The 19,603-nt window shown below is 39.4% G+C and overlaps 3 protein-coding genes across 4 annotated transcripts in view; 2 read left to right on the top strand and 1 right to left on the bottom strand.

The window, feature by feature from the left end:
* The window catches only part of znf1040 (zinc finger protein 1040), a 175,470-nt gene that overhangs the window by 32,077 nt on the left and 123,790 nt on the right, over positions 1-19,603 (top strand). The gene's annotated exons all lie outside the window — the stretch shown is intronic.
* LOC110439484 (uncharacterized) overlaps positions 1-19,603 on the top strand; it is a 98,868-nt gene that overhangs the window by 66,525 nt on the left and 12,740 nt on the right. The gene's annotated exons all lie outside the window — the stretch shown is intronic.
* Positions 1,812-17,973, bottom strand: LOC137491051 (uncharacterized). Of its 2 annotated transcripts, XR_015484251.2 has the most exons (4): positions 17,944-17,973; positions 16,929-17,078; positions 6,312-7,804; positions 1,812-4,905 (listed from the first exon to the last, which is right to left on the bottom strand). XR_015484251.2 is itself a non-coding variant. In XM_087250602.1 (3 exons), the coding sequence occupies exons 2-3, from the start codon at positions 17,011-17,013 to the stop codon at positions 7,260-7,262; spliced, it is 630 nt and encodes a 209-aa protein (XP_087106728.1). In that variant the 5' UTR covers positions 17,014-17,078; positions 17,944-17,973; the 3' UTR covers positions 5,488-7,259. The 2 variants fall into 2 exon arrangements, 1 of the variants encoding a protein (XP_087106728.1); XM_087250602.1 differs by lacking the exon at positions 1,812-4,905 and having other exon boundaries at positions 5,488-7,804.

The following is a 19,603-nucleotide window of genomic DNA, read 5'->3' as shown; positions in this document are numbered from 1 at the left end:
CAGTACAGTATCTGTGTAAAACATGTCATACTTGTTTTTAAACAATAATGTGTTTTAAATTGCATGTATTTTGAGAGTTACGTCGAATAATTTAGTAAGTTTGACCGTTTATGAGAGAGATTTGAAAAGGTGGGGGAAGGGATTATGAGTGTACAGTATACAGCATGTGGTTTTAAGGCCTGAAATGTTCCTGTCCAGTTCCTCTTATTCTTTTTCTTATAGAGGTAAAGTTGGTTTTATATTCGGATATTCAGACATTCTCCTTAATAATATCATTTCAGAAAAGTATTCTTTGCAAATTCTAAATAGGAAAATCATATTAGCAGACAATGATTAATGATTATAAAAGTACAGCATTGTTCACAGTGAATTAGATAGTGTACATGTTGTTTTTAAATCATACTTGCATGCTAATTCCAATCGAATATTCATAGTAATATGGTAAACAATATAGAGACTGCTAAATGAACGAATGTGCGAATATAAAACCAACTTTACCTCTATCTTTTTCTTTTCGTTTTAGAGAAACAAACTACAATTACATATTAGACAAATATTACACACATTCTAGAAACAGTGATAAATTAATTTACAGAGCTATTGTGTGCTTCATTAAGGGAGTCATTGAGTTAAAATTCTTGTTTAGTTATAAAAGTTTTTATTGTAAAATATTGTATAAAATTATTTATTATGTTTTTCATGATTTTTTCAGACTGAGAAATGCTCATTGCAATATCGTGGGCAGAGGACCTTGCTTTTAGGTGTGCTGAAATACACATGTGGTTTTTTTTCACACTCAAAATGTATATTTATGAATTAATATGTGTTTATTATTATTATTTACTAGAATGGCTTTCCTTCTTCATGATTATATTTATTTTTGTGATTATTTTTAGCAGAGTACTGCCTCTGCTGCTCCAGCACAAACGGTGCAATAGTCTGCCCCTACTGTACCTGCTCAAGATGTGTTGGAGACGAGACAACTTAAGGCCCAGTCCCAGCCCCCGTCTACTCCACCAGTGGCATCAAAGATTTCACCGCAATTGTCAATGGTACTTTTTTTTAATTAAAAATCAAAAGAAATGACAATTTCAGTGTTTCAAGTGTTCAGGGTGCTCAAAGTTCATTCAAAGTTCTAAACATAAGAGAGAAAAGAACAAAAAGCAATAAAAAAGTTAAGGTGTTGCTAGAGACCTGCTTCTTTTCACACCTTTTGTACAGTAGGGGGTAGCATTTTATTTTATTTGTTAATTTTGTATTTATTCTGTTAATATTTAACTTACTTATTTTTGGATTTTTTTATTCTATGTTCATTACTGTTTTGTTGACCAATGTTATATAAATATTTCATTTATAAATGACTGGTCCTTGATTTTTAAGTCCACTTTTCGTTGGTTTCTGTTTGTATTGAACATTTTATATATATTGTTTATTTATATTGGTAATATTGTATTGTTAGTAACTAATTTATTATTTTTATATTTTCTACTCTATATTCATTACTGTTCTGTTGACAATTGTTAGATAAATAATGCATATATAAATAACTGACTTCTCCTTGACTTTTAATTCCATAAACACTGTAGCTCTATGACACTTCTATAGATCATTTGTACGTCAATATATATATATAAAGCATACTAACTTAAATGTGTTTTTATTTAGTAGTTGTTGTAGCATTGTTATGCTTCTGGTTATTATTGTTCTGATAATAATCAGAAGCATAACAATGCTTCAACAACTACTAAATAAAAACACATTTAAGTTAGTATGCTTTAAATTTCATAAAAGAATATCAAAAAACACAATAACAAAGTGCTTAGGCATATTTTATTTACCTTGGAGCATTATACATTCAAATTATTAGTTTATTGAGTAATAAGAAACAAATAACAATAAAGCGTCTTTAGCTGGATTCGAACCCCCGTGTTGGTGAGCACCTGCAATAGAAATCAATGTAACTCAAAATGTGCATTTTTAACACAGAACAGTATCCCTAACGCATGACGTAAATCAGGTCAAGGAAGGCGTGTATGGGAAGCTAAGAATGCACCTTACCTTCGTTTTTTCCCCCCTCTTCTTCCTTCACCCTATTTTTTCCTTCTTCCCCTTCTTTTTTGGATGATTGTTCCTCAGCTTGAACGCAGCGCCTGAGACCACTCGGCCATCCTGACATGCTTGTATTGCCTGAGCTATCTCCTAGGACCCACACCACAGCACAGTGAAATGGAAGCTGCTGTGTCAGCTTGCAGAGCTGCTGCAATACTCATTGTTGGCACAGTAGGCAGCGTGTCAGTCTCATAATCTGAAGGTTGTGAGTTTGAGCCTCACACGGGGCAGGGTGGTACCTTTTGGAGCGGGAGCGCTTAGATGACAGGGCGGCGTTTTTTTATTGCCTTCCATGCGGTTCATGCTTCCCGGGAGCAAAAAATGCTACAGCTTCTCTGGAGGGCAGGCAGCGTGAAGTTCCAAGAACATTTCCTGAGTCTGAAGCAATGATGACAAGATGCTCCCATTCCTGACACGTAATCACTTAACGTTCTGTGTGGATCTGTCAAATGTCATTATTTGACGTAGTACAAGGATTTGACGAAAAGTCCTGCAAATCCTCTTGCCTTAAAAATCAACTGCATCCCAGGACATTCCACTACATGGCATTCCAAGACAGTTCTTTTGATCTCCTTTCAGTGCACTTGCATTAAAGCCCTCGACCATTGTTTTGTTCACATGCTTTTACGAGTTGCTGTGGACAATGCTTTGATCGCAAACACCTTAAAACTTGCAGTCTAAAGTGCCCAGGGACACTGCTACGCTTCATGAACTTTGGCGCAAAGAGATTGATGCAGCACTTTGTCAGTGTAACTGTATCACTCGGACATGCCAGGTCGTGCTAGAGAGTTAAAGACGTGTGCCTAAACGCATAGCCAAAAGTTGGGTTTGTCAGAAGTGGGACTCACACCATTGCCTCCAGGGGAGACTGCGACCGGAACACAGCACCTTAGACCGCTCTGCCATACTGACATGCTTGTATGGCCTGAGCTGTCTCCTAGGACCCACATCGCAGCACAGTGACATGGAAGCTGGTGTGTCACAGCCTGCCCAGCTCCTGCAATCTGCCTCGTTGGCGCAGTAGGCAGCACGTCAGTCTTATAATCTGAAGGTCACATGCTTTTCCGAGTTGCTTTGGACAATGCCTTGATCGCAAATGCCTTAAAACTCGCAGTCTAAAGTGCCCATTAGGGTTGCCAGGGACACTGCTACTCTGCATGAACTTTGGCGCAAAGAGGCTGATGCAGCGCTTTGTCAGTGTCACTGTATCATTCGGACATGGCGCCTAGGGATGTAATAATACACGATATGAAATCGAAATCGCGAATCTACGATCCTGTGTCGCATTGTGATAAAGGAGATTCGCGACACACCCCGTGAGTACCTTTCCAATAACGTCACGCGTGCCTGCAAAAGTTGAGCTAGTTGAAGAAGAACGTGAGGAAACAATTTTTTTTCACTCGACATCACGAGCACTGCTCCATTTATGCCCTTGCAATATGCGTTTAGCCGGGAGAGCTCGCACGGAGCTCTTAGTAAGGGACCGTCTGAATGTGTCAGGAATATCAAAAACAAAATTAACGTAACCCCGCTTGACAATAGACAACGGCAGAAACATTGCAAATGCTGTCAAAGCGGCCGGATTTTCACAGCATATACGATGCTTTGCTCACACTGTTAATGTGGCTGCACAGAGAGGGATGGGCGTTCACCAGATGTCACGACTCCACAGAGTAAGGAAAGTTGTCACGTTTTTCACTGCAATGTTGACATGATGGTGTTTCTGAAGAATTTTCAACTTTTTGGTTTTCTTGAGAGAAATAAGTTGTTTATTTGTTTAATGTTTACTTGACTTGTGGTTTGAAGCACAGGAATTAAGCCTAAGTGTAAAACAGTAGCCTAAAGGTAAGTGAATTATAACAGCGCAAACTTTTCTGTAACCGTGCTGTGCACTTTCTGCTTGACCCTTTGGGAGTGCTGACTGACAGGTGAGTGATGCGTGAGGTCAGGAAACACGATGAAGCTTTCAGTTAAGATGAACACAGTTTCTATAGTTATACTTTATTTAGAGATAAAGGTATATGGCTCTGCATATAATCACTCTATCTTGCTGGAGTTTATAGCCGTTTCGCTTTACTTCAGGACACATTAATGCCGCTCTGAAGGTCTAATCTCTGTTTTAAGTTATCCAGAGCTGTATGAATGTACAAATCTTGAATATCACGATATTATTAAATATTACAATTGTAACAACACAGACAGCATCACCTTTGCACAATTGATACCCAGCTGATTCAGTCGTTTCATAAGAGGACCGCGCCTCTTCTTTTTTCCTTGTCAACATAAAGGCAGAGAGGTGCGCCTCGTTTTCGCCCCTTGTTTAACTGCAAGGCATACTTAATTTGCGGGACGATAACGTATAACCCGTGCCTACAGACACATTGCCAAAGAAGCAAAATAGAAGTAGAATATTGCTGTTTGATACAGACGTGTTGATGCTAAACCAGCACTGATGTTGACCTGGATCTGTGTAATAAACGCAACAGATGAAACTCTTCCCACACTGAGTGCATGTAAATGGTTTCTCTCCAGTGTGGATCATCATGTGTTGATCAAGGTGTGAAGAGTGGATGAAACTCTTCCCACACTGAGTGCAAGTGAATAGTTTCTCCCCAGTGTGGATTCTTATTTGGATCTTTAGTTTGCTTTTGCTTGCCAAACTCTTTCCACACTGAGTGCAGATAAAACAACTCTTGTCTCTCATTTTTAAAATACCATCAGTCCCTAAATGAGTTTTGTCCTCAATTTTGACACGATGTTTCTCTTCTTTACTCTCCTCATACTCTTTAATTAGGTCTGAAATAAAAAAAGTTCAGTGTTTAGTAAATCATTAAACTCTCATCAAAAGCTGAATAGAAAAGGCACTAAAACATTGGCTACACAAATCTTAATTTTGTATGCACATTAAATGTAAAAACATAGCAGATAATATTTAGATTGATCTTGTCATATTAACCTCCTGGGGTTCATTACACACATACACATTTAGGCGGATTCTTATATGATTGATCCCAGATCAATTTTGGTCATATTGATGAGACATAAATTTGAAAGCGGTAAATGGCCAGTTTCTAATTGTATATATTCGTAATCACAACAAAACAACATGTTTTTGTAAAACTTTTAAAGCAGATAGGGAATGTTTTTCATTTGGTGCCTGACTAGTAAATCTGTCAGAAAAAACTGCTGAATCTCTGAATATTTGCCTCACAGACATGAGACATATCTGCATAAAGCCTTAAATCTGCACCTTTAAATGACAAATGTTCTCTGGTTTAGTAATGTGCATGTAAAAAATGCAATGCAGAAATCTAACACTACAGTTTCAGATCATTAAACAAATGTAAATATAAATCAAAGATAACACAATTAAACACATTGTGCAGTTTTTAAATTAAGGTTTTTATTATTAAAAGGAAGACAAAATACTACCTATGTGAAAATGTTTTTTCTTATTAAAACAAAAATTTAATTTACCACACTGGCTTCAAGTTCTCTAGCCACACCCAGACCTGATTACTACCACACATGTTCGCAATCAAGAAATCACCTAAATAGGACCTATCTGACAAAGTGAAGTAGACCAAAAGAGCCTCAAAAGCGGGATATAATCACAACAACACTTTAACTACATGATATAAGTAATGCAAAACAAAACCATAAGATTAAAGAAACAATGAAATGGCAGGTCTTGACATAAGGACTCCCGAGTGGCCACAGCGTCCTAGAGTAGCTAGCATAACAACTTTTATATACCCATTAATGAGTAATGCAGGCATCCAAACAGGATACTCCACATACTCCAATCAGGATTTACCACATACTTCAATCAGAAGTGTTGAGATCATCACAGTGTATTAATATTGTAAAACTTCATACCTGTGGCTTTGCCTAAATCATCAAATATTCATCAAGTTTGTATTCTACTCAAAAAAGTAAATGTAGTAAACTAGAAAGAATCTTGAACCCAAAAGTAAAGAAACTTAACTAACAAAAGCTGCAACACAGAACAATTTAATGGGCTTTCTAAACTTGAGGCCCTGGTATACTGCTAACTAACCGCCCGGGAGCTCCACCTTCTTTAATGTGCGGTGTCTTCCCAGTGATTTGTTTCTCATTCAGGCAGTCAGACAGAGAACATCATCTAAAACAACACTAGCTACATGAATACACTGGAGAGTGGAGTACAGATGTATCCGCACCTGTACAATCACTTGCAAAGAGATTTTAAGCCACAGAGGTGCTGTTTGCCAGATGTTTTTGAAACTGTTCTTCTCTCAGCCGTCATCATTGTGTTTAAGGTAAACACGAGGAGCACAACACATTTCCAACCTCACCTACTGCAGTGAAGGAGTGTTAAAAAACAGTATATCGTCACTCAGCCTTTTCAAACATTATTCAGACATGAAACATCCTGTGCACATGAGAAAATGTTTTGCTGCATTCATGTCATGTGTGCAACTTTTTGTCTATGTGTTTCTTAAGCTGCGCCGAGTGAGCAAAACTCTGTAGACACTCATCAGATCTGTACGGTTTCTCTCCAGTGTGAATCTCCTTTTGTGTTTTCAGATGTGTTAACTGATTAAACCTCATGTAACAGTGTGAATTGTCTGGTGCAGTTTCAATTTTGGAGCTGTAAGAAAAGTCTTCTCACACTCAAGCACACATACTCTTTCACACCAGTATGAATCTTTATGTGTTCATTAAGGTCTGCTGATCTGTTGAAACTCTTCCCACATTGAGTTCATGTGAATGGTTTCCAAGTGTGGATCCTCATGTGTTTATTAAGGTCTGAGGAGTTTCTGAAACTCATCCCACACCGAAGCTGTGGTCACACTAGAGTTTGAGCATTCAAAATTATGTTGTATGGAGCTTTGCAAAGGGGCGGGATTAAAAAACATGATTACGCATTAAAAACAGTGAGCGGTTGGTCCATATTTTACATTTCTGTCCAGAGAGGTCATGTTTTTATCTTCGATTGGTCTCACACAGTCAAGTGATGCAATTTTGAAGGTCAGAGTTCATCAAGCTTGAACTTTGCAATGGAGTGAACTGCGAAACTTGATGCACAAACTTGCGTTTTCAGTCTGACGCATTCTTGTGCGTATGAATAGAAGTCTATGGGGAGAAAAGTCCAGTGTGACCACTGCTTAAGTGCAAGTGAATAGTTTCTCTCCAGTGTGAATCCTCATGTGGTGATTAAGGGATGACGATTGGCTAAAACTCTTCCCGCATTGAGTGCATGTGAACGGTTTCTCTCCAGTGTGGATCCTCATGTGTTTATTAAGGTGTGATAAGCAGTTAAAACTCTTCCCACACTGAGTGCATATGAATGGTTTCTCTCCAGTGTGGATCCTCATGTGTTGATTAAGGTATGATGAGCAGCTGAAACTCTTCCCACACTGAGTGCATCTGAATGGTTTCTCTCCTGCGTGGATCCTCATGTGTTGATTAAGGTTTGATGATTGGCTGAAACTCTTCCCACACTGAGTGCATGTGAATGGTTTCTCTCCAGTGTGGATCCTCATGTGTATATTAAGGTGTGATGAGCTGTTAAAACTATTCTCACACTGAGTGCATGTGAAACGATTCTTGTCTCTCCTTTTCAAAATACCATCAGTCTGTAAATTAGATTTTTCCTCAATTTTGATATGATGTTCCTCCTCTTTACTCCCCTCATACTCTTCAAATAGGTCTGAAATAAAAAAAAAACATTATTTTTCACCAAGTCTTAAAAACTCTCATCAACAGCTGAAACGTGTAAAGACACATTGGCTACACACGCTGTAATTTTCATGCACATTAAATGTAAAATGAATCAGATCATACTGTAGCGGTATTTGGCTAATAAAGTGGGTTGGGCGCCAGGGGTTGAAAAACCCCACTACAGTTTCTTAAATAATTCAATTAAATGAAAATTTAAGTTTCAACAGATGCATGATTTAATAAAACCAAATCAGATATTCAATCATACAACAGATCAATGAGTTAATAAAGAAGAAAACGAAAAGAACAAACTTTAACTTCAACACATTGTAAGTAAATCCATAAACCAAACAAACTTAAATTTCCAGGCCCAGGCACAATACCTATTAATTACCTTTTACAAACAAAACCATCAACGGGTGATACATCAACCAACCATAAAGAAATAAATCAAATAAACCACTTCTAAATATACAACAATCAATATTAATCAAATTCCCACAAACATAATAATTCAAGTTCAAATCAAATCAATCACACATTCAAGAACTTATAGAACTCAGTCCATTTGTGCACGCTGAATCAATTGCACATTCAATGCACTTGATGTCTCTTAGTTCGTATACGCTAAAGTAGATTTTCCATTTGTGCACACTGAAGTAATCGGGTAATTAATGCACTCTGAAATGTTTCTCAGTTCGTATACGCTAAAGTAGATTTTCCATTTGTGCACGCTGAAGTAATCGGGTAATTAATGCACTCTGAAATGTCTCTCAGTTCGTATACGCTAAGGTAGATTTTCCATTTGTGCATGCTGAAGTAATCGGGTAATCAATGCACTTGAAATGTCTCCCAGTTCGTATACGCTAAAGTAGATTTTCCATTTGTGCATGCTGAAGTAATCGGGTAATCAATGCACTCTGAAATGTCTCTCAATTCGTATACGCTAAAGTAGATTTTCCATTTGTGCACGTTGAAGCAATCGTGAACTCAATGCACATTCATATGGTTACTCTACCATCTCAATTTAATCTTCTGGACATACATACACATTTACAAGTTAAACAAAACAATATAAATCAAAAAAGTAACATTTGCTTACCCGATCACCCGTCGATGCTACTGGGCCCAGAAAACTGCAACACAAATTCCGATCACGATAGTGATCAAACATTCAAACAAAAGGAAAGAAACAACCCCAAACAAATAGGCAACTCGAGCGCCAAAAAACAAAATAAACCCGCGCCTCACTCCACAAACAAACCCGAGCGCATAATACGTTCACCATGCATCGCAAATACAACCTCCGCCAAACTCATAAACTCTTCCATTCATAAATGTTGCCGCTTCAACGTCCGCATCAAAAACATACTCGCACTTTCGATGCCGTGATCAACTTCAAAGAACACTGCCACTACCTCAGAGCAAGACCACGCAGCACGAAAACACATATTGAGCTACAAAAAACGGACTCAAAGCAACAAGTACGCAGTGCGCTCTCAACACACACACACACACACACACACACACACACTCAGTCAGCATGACCTCTCAGTGACCCGGAATCACCTGCATGCTGACTGCGTGATAAGGAATGAATGAGAGAGAGAGCGAGAAACCCATCCAAGGCACTCTAAATAACGTTGTATCAGCTGACAGTAGTAACCCAATCAGACGTCACTCATATAATAATAAGGAAAATTCTAATGACGATCGTTACAATACTTAGTTTGGTCCATTAACGTGTACACATTTCAGCGCAGTGTGTCCTGAACACAATCAAATTACCGATTTATCTCGCTGGCATGGAGTCAGCTGCCGACTCACCGGCTGGGTTCGTCAACGCACTCAATCTTCACATCCACACCTCCACATTCGCCATTCTCCACTCATTTCCCTTGACCCCTCCGCTCCGTGGGTAAGAAGCAAAAGTTTTTGGGGTTTTTTTGCCCAAATTCTCCTTTTATTAATTTTGTTTTGTTTTCTCCTTGTACTATTATTATCAGTATTATTTTTCCCCGTTTTCAAATCTGATGAATCTGCTGGCCTGAAATCATTTGCATTTTTTTTTTTAAATGCATTGTATTTAAATCAAATGAACATTTTCATATTAGTCAATAATATTACTGTTTTAATTTAAAAGCTGAATAAATATAGATTTACACACATTTTCTCAAGCAAATAAACAATTAATGATGGGCTAAAAATCTGTAGATTTCTGCAGCAAAATCTGCGGAATTCTGTGTGCGCAGATTCTGTGTGGGCCTAATAATGAGCCATCAGACAGGTATGTGACTAACTGTACATTCACACCGAAAGCGGCGAGAGCGTCAATGTAGCCGGAAGACATTTATTTTCAATGAGAGCCGGCAGTGATAAGCAGCGAGGAGTGGCACGTCTTTGCCGGTGTGGACGTCGAGGAGATTTGAAATCAAGTGAGCTTTATGGTAATGAGCTATGACGTGGTTCGGCGGCAAGCAATCAGAATGTAGAAGTCCACCGCTTAAGGAGTCCAGAAAACACAGTTCTCCTTCGGGTGGGGAACTCCAATGCTATTAGTGGATTTGATTTTAGGAAAATCCACGAATTGGGAGGATTCGGTTCAAAAGCCGCTTGTCTTAAAGAGTATTGAACGGGCCAATGAAATGGCAGCGTAAGCTTGCGCAGGTGTGCATCATTGCCAATTAACCCAGCACATAAGCACACGTGGAGCAAGCAGACGCCATCCTTTTCGCTTCAGAGACTTTTCTGATCGAGTCGATGAGGGTTCCTCTTGCTGTCTACAGCGACTTCTGAGCAAACAAGTGTCTCCCGATCCAGAGTGTGTATATGCGGTGGCAGACGGTCGAGCTGGGATTCTCCCTTGCCTGGCGTTCTTTGGGTCCGGTCCTCTAAGAGCGGTGCATATAGTTGCATTTTTCCTAAAAGAGCAACACAGTCGTGCAGCACGTCCTTTTCAGGATGGCGCTCCGACTGTGCGTTTCTGGTTGCGGGGGTTTCCTGGCTCCAGATGATGGACACGATAACTGCATTACATGTTTGGGGGTCCAGCATGTTAATGTGGTGCTCGCAAGCGGTTCATGTCGTCACTGCGATGCCATGACCGTTGCGCAGCTAAAATCGCGGCTAGCTTTCATCAGAGAGCGAACCACCCCAGTTGCCTCCTGCTTTGTAGCTGGCGCTAGGGCAGATCTGAGGGTCTCAGCGGGAGATAATTCGCCGCCCAAGGGCTCACGGACCTACCGCTCCTCCAAGCGCTCCATCCAAGCTTTGTGCACTGGGAGTGATCCATCTAATCAGATGGTAGCGCTGAAGCTCACTGACACCAGAGATCAGATGTCCTCTGCGGTATCAGGGGGTGGGCTTACACTGTCTGACGAAGATCCAGACCCACTCACCCCCTCCGGACAGGCAAGTGCCGCCAAGACGGATCCTGAAGCGGACATGTTAGTCGTGCTTTCCCTGGCTGCTTCGGCCGTGGGGTTAGAGATGGTTCATCCCCCAGCTCCGCGGCCTGGCCGACTAGATGGGTGTTATGTAGAGGAACAGAAGGTGAAGCCCTCTAAGCCTCTCGTCCCCTTCTTCCCGGAGGTGCACAGTAGGCTCACGCAGTCTTGGAGGGCACCTTTCTCTGCCCGCGCTGCATGCCCCTCCGCCCTCACCGCTCTTGACGGTGGAGCTGCCAGGGGGTATGAGGCGATCCCGTCAGTGGAGCGCGCTATCGAGGTCAATCATTGCCCGCGTGGCGCCCCTACATGGCGGGGTCCGCCCCGTCTCCCGTCCAAAGCCTATAGGTTATCTGCCCTCTCGGAGCCAGAGCTTACAAGGCTGCGGGCCAGGCTGCTTCCGCCTTGCACGCGATGGCCACCTAACAGCGCTACCAAGCGCAGGCGCTATCCGAGCTGCACGAGGGCGGGTCTAACCGCGACCGACTATGCTCTTCGGACTACTAAGTCCGCCGCGTGTGCGCCGGGGAGGATGATGTCCACCTCTGGCTAAACCTGGCCGATATGCGCGATGTCGACAAAGTTCACTTTCTTGACTCGCCCATAGCCCAGGCTGGCCTGTTCGGCAACACCGTCGGTGAGTTCACCCAGGAATTCAAGGCGGTGAGAGAGCAGTCGGATGAAATGGGCAATGTCATCTATCGGCGGGACCGTAAGCCCGATCCACCCGCCGAGCCATCCACCTCCGCTGCTCCTCGCTGAGGAGCGAAGCGGCTCCGGCGAAGCGGGTGCGTCGAGCACCTCAAAAGCCGGCAGCCCCCCCCTGCTCAGGGTGCTGTTAAGTCCGGTAAACGGACCGCGAAGCGTCCCTGAGACAGGCCATCCGGAGAAGAGGAAACTTGCTCTTTCCCCGCGGGGCCCCTATTCCAACGGTACTTTTTAGTGCCACGAAAACATCAATGGAAGAGCACTTTTCCCCTTCCCCGGATGTGACAGCATGAACCTTGCCAGTCCGGGACACGCTGCCTTTCAGCTCGTAGGTTCTACATGCTTCGCCAGTGGCTCACGAGCGCTGGGGAGACGGTTTCCAGCTCTTCCGCGGGACCCTCGCACTGCCCGGATCAGCACACCCACTCCGTGCTGCCCCACCGCTGGTACGTCAGCGAATGTAGCGATGACTCCATTAGCGGAGGCTCTGCCTGCCTGGTTAGCGCGAGCCAGCCGCTCGCGGTGGCTCATATGCACAATCAGACTCGGTTATGCGATCCAGTCCGCAAAACGGCCCCCCAAGTTCACGGGTGTGTATTTCACCAGGGTCAGCCCCCTGTCCGCCCTGTCTTGCGAGAGGAGATTGCTGCCCTCCTGGCAAAGGGTGCAATCGAGCCAGTCCCTCCAGCCGGGATGGAGATTGGGTTTTACAGCCCGTAATTCATCTTACAAAAAAGAGCGGTGGGTCACGGTCTACACTCATTGCCAGTTGTTCTTTTCCCTCACCAAGGGCTCTCTCGGCACGGATGCACTGGCCCACAGCTGGCCTCGGGGCATGCGCAAGTATGGGTTTCCCCCAGTAAGCCTGCTCGCGCAGTTACTATTCAAGGCGAGGAATACTTACCAAGTGCGGTGGTTGATACCATCACTCAGGCTAGAGCCCCCTCCACGAGGCGCGCCTACGCCCTGAAGTGGAGTCTATTCACTGAATGGTGTGTCTCTCGCAGAGAAGACCCCCGAACCTGCCAGATTAGTGTTGTGCTCTCTTTCCTTCAAGAGAAGCTGGAGAGCAGGCTGTCGCCCTCCACTCTCAAGGTTTACGTGGCTGCCATCTCTGCTCATCATTATGCGGTAGCTGGCGGCACCGTGGGAAAGCATAACCTCATCATCCAGTTCCTCAGAGGCGCTAGGCGAATTAATTCAACCCCCCCCTCTCATGCCCTCTTGGGATCTCACCCTCGTTCTCACGAGCTTGCGCACAGATCCCTTTGAGCCACTCAAATCAGTATCTTTAAGATTCTGTCCCTGAAGACAGCTCTGCTGGTCGCGTTGGCCTCCATTAGAGGGTCGAGGACCTGGAGGCATTTTCGGTCAGTGACTCGTGCCTGGAATTCGGGCCAAATTCCACTATGAACCGATTCCTCAATGGCCCCCAGCACTGACTCAGCGGAGGAGTCACTTGCTGGCCCACTAAGTTGTAGGCCTGCCCGTTGGTCAGCCTGCGTTTTGGGTATAGGTGCCTGCTATGCAAGATCCCCACTAGGTGATCCCAGATGCTTATTCTGCCACGGTTCAGTCCCCCCTCTCGGGTGGACCCGTGTCTTCCCTCTCCGCTAACCACCTTCTTTATGCGCACTCCCCCTTCTTAGGGCTAGTCCATATGTAATCTTGCCATCTTTTCTCCCTCAGAATTCTTCCTAGAATTATCTAGACGCTCGCAACTTCCAAAAAATATACCTAAATCCATAAAACTTCCGTTGAAGTGGGATAAGTTAGGGCCAGGGACACGTTGGAGGACCGTGCCTCCCATGATGTGGGTGTGTCACGCTTGCTTGACTATCCTCTCATCGGAGGCGTTGGTAAGGTGCAGTCATTATGGCGTTTTCCATAGTTCTCCCAATTTGTGGATTTTCCTAAAATCAAATCCACTAATAGCATTGGAGTTCCCCATCCGAAGGGGAACGCTCAGGTTACTAAAGTAACCCTCGTTTCCCGAGGAGGGGAACGAAAATGCTATTTACCATCGCCATAATGACTGTCCCTTAGTTGTTAGCAAAGTCTCTTCAGCTTAAAAAGGATGGCGTCTGCTTGCTCCGCGTGTGCTTATATGCTGGGTTAATTGGCAATGAAGCACTGAAACATATTTTAAAAAGTTACTGGCGAGTTACTGACGTGCATTAATGTTGCAAGATATATATTTTTTTCTTTAAAAAAAGCGTGAATGTTATGCGACAATACAAAACAGTATTGCTGCTTCAGGATATTTTAGACATATGGACACACTGGATAATTAAGTGAAGCAAATCCACATCACATGCAACTTGATCTCTCATTGTTAAACAAATTTGACAATAAGTGAGCAACATTTTCACGCTAGAAAGTATGGTTTTATGCGGGAATGTAACTGATAAGATATGATGGCGCCGACAGTTTTACAGTTTAAATAAGTGTATAAGCTTTTTTTAAATAATCCTTTAACAAATATTTAGCACATTGAAAGTAATTAAATTATCTTGTCTTTTGTTTTAAAAATGTGTGCAAAGGATCAGGAATTGATTGCACATGCATTGCTCTCATGCCACGTTTTCAAGGATAAATTTGCATCTGTGTGCTGCTTTGAAAAGAATAAAATTATTTGAAAGCACATTAAAGACTATACACATAAAATAAAACAGTCACAAAGGTGTATCTTATGGAAAAAAAAAACACCAATTGACGGGGACTGCTTTTGGTTTTTAAAGAATCAAGCAGATTTTAAAAAAGTCTCATTTGCAGAAAAGAAATGACAAACATTTTGCAAAAGGACAAACTTAAACATATCGGCACTGTTAAAAGAACATTCTACTTTATATATTCTTTCGACTCCAATACAACAGCTAAAGCCCTGGTCAGATCACATGATTTTTACTGTCGTTTAGTCACTACATCAGATCATGCAATTTTGTTTTTCTTTTTAAATCTTGACTTGTCGTGGGTAGCAAATGTGCCAGACTACATGTTCCTTCACAATCAGTCATCCTGTGATGTCTACAATAATGGTTATTTCCCAAAGCAGTCACATAGGTTGCTATATATATATATATATATATATATATATATATATATATATATATATATATATATATATACACACACACATATATACACATACACACACACACACAGACAGTTGAAGTCAGAATTACTAGCCCCGTTTTAATTTTTTTTCTCTTTTAAATATTACCAAAATGATTTTTAACAGAGCAAGGAAATATTCACAGTATGTCTGATAATATTTTTTAGTCTGGAGAAAGTCTTATTTGTTTTATTTCGGCTAGAATGAAAGCAATTATTAATTTTTTAAAACACATTTTTGGGACAAAATTATTAGCCCCTTTAAGCAATATTTTTCCCGACAATCTACAGAACAAACCATCGTTATACAATAACTTGCCTAATTACCCTAACCTGCCTAGTTCACCTTATTAACTTAGTCAAGCCTTTAAATGTCACTTTAAGCTGTATAGAAGTATCTTGAAAAATATCAAGTAAAATATTATTTACTGTCATCATGGCAAATATAAAATAAATCAGTTATTAGAAATAAGTTTTTAAAACTATTATGCTAAGAAATGTGCTGAAACAATCTTCCCTCCATTACACAGAAACTGGGGAAAAAAAATAAACAGGGGCGCTAATAATTCAGGGGGGCTAATAATTCTGACTTCAACTGTCTCTCTCTGTGTGTGTGTGTGTGTGTGTGTGTGTGTGTGTGTGTGTGTGTGTGTATGTGTGTATATATATATATATATATATATATATATATATATATATATATATATATATATATATATATTATCATCTCATTTTCAATTTGTTTGTTTTTTAAATATTATTTTAATCTCAATAAACAACTTGCAGACAATAAAAATGCATTTTATTTAAAGGCCCCTTTCATGACGCTCAAGGTCACCATACAGGACAGCTAGAACAATCAGTTCAGGTAAAAACAAAATAAAAATAATAGCAAAAACAAAACAATACAAACTTAGCAAATTTAGCATATTTAAAATTGGGGGCTTCCATGATTTTTGACATATTTTAAACCAGGGTTTCTGCAGGTTTCACCAAGTTAGATTAATTAAACCTTTATGATAAATAGAGTTAAAATGACCTTTTTGAATGAAAAGTTTAAAGTTGTATTGAGATGGATTGTTGGTGATTGTATGGGTTTTGGCCAGATTGAGTAGGAAAACATGAACAAAGAAAAATTAAGACCTTTAAAAAGAAAAGGTTTAAGACCTACAACACAATATTTCAGTAAATTTAATACTTTTTAAGGCCTGAAATTTGGATTTTGGAATTTACAACGTTTTAAGGCCCAGCAGAAACCCTGTTTAAACACAATAGCCCTGGTAATTAGTTATTATAATAATGATTTAATTCTAACTCAGATACTATCTGTGAGAACTAGTAACAACTACTAGAAAAAAGTTTAAACCCATAAAGTTGATGAAAAAAGGGAATTGTGATCACAGTGACATATTAGTACAAAGTACTAAGCCAACATTATCACTGTAATAGCAGATATCTTCTATGAGAATACTGTAGGTCAAATATCGTCAGCTCAATTAAACTTCTCTAAATGTACTGTTTTTGTTTATTTTATATAGTGCCAGTGCTCAAGCATGCTTTACAAACAGAAGGAGAACTAGAAAAGCAATAACCTTAAGAAGGTAGATAAAATGGGAGACTAATAATACATAAAAATAATGATAAAAAAACATGAGAACAAGTGACAAGAAATAAACTCATTCCTCTTTCAATGAGTGCTAATGTGCATATAAGAGAACTAGGCAGCACACTCAGGTCTGTAAGATGGATTTAATTTAGTATTCTTATTATTAATCTGAATGAGGATGAAATGACTGAGTTGGTCTTTGAGAGTGAAAATCAGTATATATCATTAAGATATCCAACCTGTTTGTTCCTGCAGATCTTCCTGTTTGACTGTGAATGTTTCTTCAATCTTCACATCTTCACTCTCCTCTTTAATAAACGCCATCTTTATAACAGTGTGGAGATCAGTCGCTTCAGCAGAAGTTTTTCTCTGCGTTTGGACACTTTATCCTGGTTAAAATGAACAAAACAATAAAAAATGTTCTGTTTAAAATAAATAAAACAATGAACAGAAACAAAATAACTTCTCTTCAACACTTGCTTCAACAGTTTCTTTATATGAGAGTCATTAACAAACAGAAATCAGGTAAGTCTGATCAAGAAACAATAGCCACTGATCAGCTGACTAAAACTAGTACTCAATTTCTTATATATAGTGATAGAGGTAAAGTTGGTTTTATATTCGCACATTCATTCGTTCATTTAGAAGTCTCTATATTGTTTACTATGTTACTTTGAATTTTCGATTGGAATTAGCATGCAAGTGTGACTTGAAAACAACATTAACACTGTTTATTTGACTGTAAACAATGTTGTACTTTGATAGTCATTGGCTGCTAATATGATTTCACTACTTTTCCAAATAAAGAGTTTGCAAATAATACTTTTATGAAATTATATTATTAAGGAAAAAGTCTGAATGTGCGAATATAAAACCAACTTTAGCTCTATTATATAGTGATGTATATTTATAATGGAATGACATTGTGCTATTCAATCAATTAAACTTTCATTAAAACACTTATTACACACTTTTACTTTATTCAAGTATCTTCTTAATTGTTTTGTTTGTTTTATTTATCTTATTGTCTGTTTATAGCACTTTTTTGCACAAGACAAATTTCCTCTCCGGAACAAAAAGTTTATCCTATCTTTATTCAAAAAATAGACCTCATTACTGTAAGTTTTAGTAAATAGTACTACTTTGTATAAGGGTTAAAATAATATTGTCAACAGGTACATAATTTAGCATTGAATGAAAACACTGAAACTTTAATCAATCGCTTTATATAAGGCTAAACGCTTTAAAACAAACCTTTCTCCAGTTGAATCACAGCGCGAGAGCGGCGCAGGCTTATGACGTCACAAGTCACGCCAAAATAAAAAAATAAAAAATAAAAGTCTTTTTTTTTTTTTTTACTTTTTTGCCACTTACTCTTAGTCATGAGTCATGACTTATTATATATAGTTTTTCTCTGCGTTTGGGCATTTTGTCCTGTTAAAAATTAACAAAGCAATAAAAATGTTCTGTTTAAAATAAATTAAACTATGAATAGAAACAAAATAACTTCTCTTCAACAGTTTCAGAGTAATTAACAAAAATAAATCCAGTAAGTCCGAGCAAGAAACAACAGCCACAAATGAGCTGATTAAAACTAGTACTCCATTTCTAATATAAAGTGATGTATACTTAGAATGAAGTGAAATTATGTTATTTAATCAATTAAACCTTCATTAAGACACTTAATACACGTACGTTGTTCAATAGTTCTCTTTACTTTGAGTAAAATAGTATTACGTTGTATAAAGGGTTAAAATAATATTGTCAACAGCAGGTACATCATTGGATGAAAAACCTGAAACTTTAATCAATCCCTTTATATCTGTGTAAAAGCTTTAAAACAAACCTTTCTCCAGTTGATTCACTTTTTTTTACAATTAATGCTTGAACTGACAATACAAGAACATCATAACAAAGTCAGACAGATCTTTAAATAGAGCAATAATTTACATAGTCATAAGAAAAAATATCTAAAATCACATACAAATACAAATAATACCATTAGACAGAAAGGGAAAAATATTAATAGATTTAGACTAATAATACTAATACTAAAATTACTAAATTAAACAAACAAAATTAAATGAATGAAATTACAATGACACTTAACCAAATAACCGTAAGAAAAGCAAAATTGAGCATCTTCTTTAAATACATCTGCATAATATTTCAGGAGTCTTAGATTTTTTTTTTTGTATTATTCTTAATAATATAAAGTGATTTTAGGAGGAAGTTAAATTCTATTCTAAAATAAACAAAGGATGGGTAATTATTTGTGAATTTCTGTTTGTGAATGAAAAATTTGCCATATAAGATAAAAAAAAAGTATGATGCGTTCCAGATATTTAGCTTTTGGGCCTTTTAAAGTCTTTTAGATTAAAGCAATTCACAGCATTGGCAGAAGCAGATATATGAGAATTTAGAAGTGACCAAAAATGCTTGGATATTGGACAATCAATAAACATGTAGTAGTGAGCCACCTTCCTGCAGATTTCTGTTGCAACCCATATCTAACACACCTGCCTGTAATTATCACGTGGTGTTCAGGTCCTAATTAATTGGTTCAGGTGTGTTTGATATGGGTAGCAACTGAAATCTGCAGGAAGGTGGCTCTCCAGGAACAGGGTTGGCCACCCCTGTAGTAGTGTTTTCTCTGCTTGTTTGCAGAAAGAACAGGAGCTGTCGATGTCCAAAAAACTGTAAATACTAAATGTTACAGGGTAGATTTTATGGAAAATTTTAAAATGCATTTCTTTTACCTTGTTGGAAATGCAATATTTCCCAGGTAAAAGCCAGGTTCTATTCCAGTCTATATCCTTACCCAAAGACCTCCAGTAAAACTTTCCTCTAGACGAAATTTTCCTTTTACATTGGAAAATTTGACGCACAAAGCTATTGTTACGTTTCTTATCTA

The sequence above is a fragment of the Danio rerio genome, chromosome 4 (assembly GCF_052040795.2).
Source record: "Danio rerio strain M-AB ecotype USA chromosome 4, GRCz13ab, whole genome shotgun sequence".
NCBI classification, from domain to species: domain Eukaryota; kingdom Metazoa; phylum Chordata; class Actinopteri; order Cypriniformes; family Danionidae; genus Danio; species Danio rerio.
Note: the sequence above shows the minus strand (reverse complement) of the source record. Positions and strands in the feature narration are given on the sequence as shown.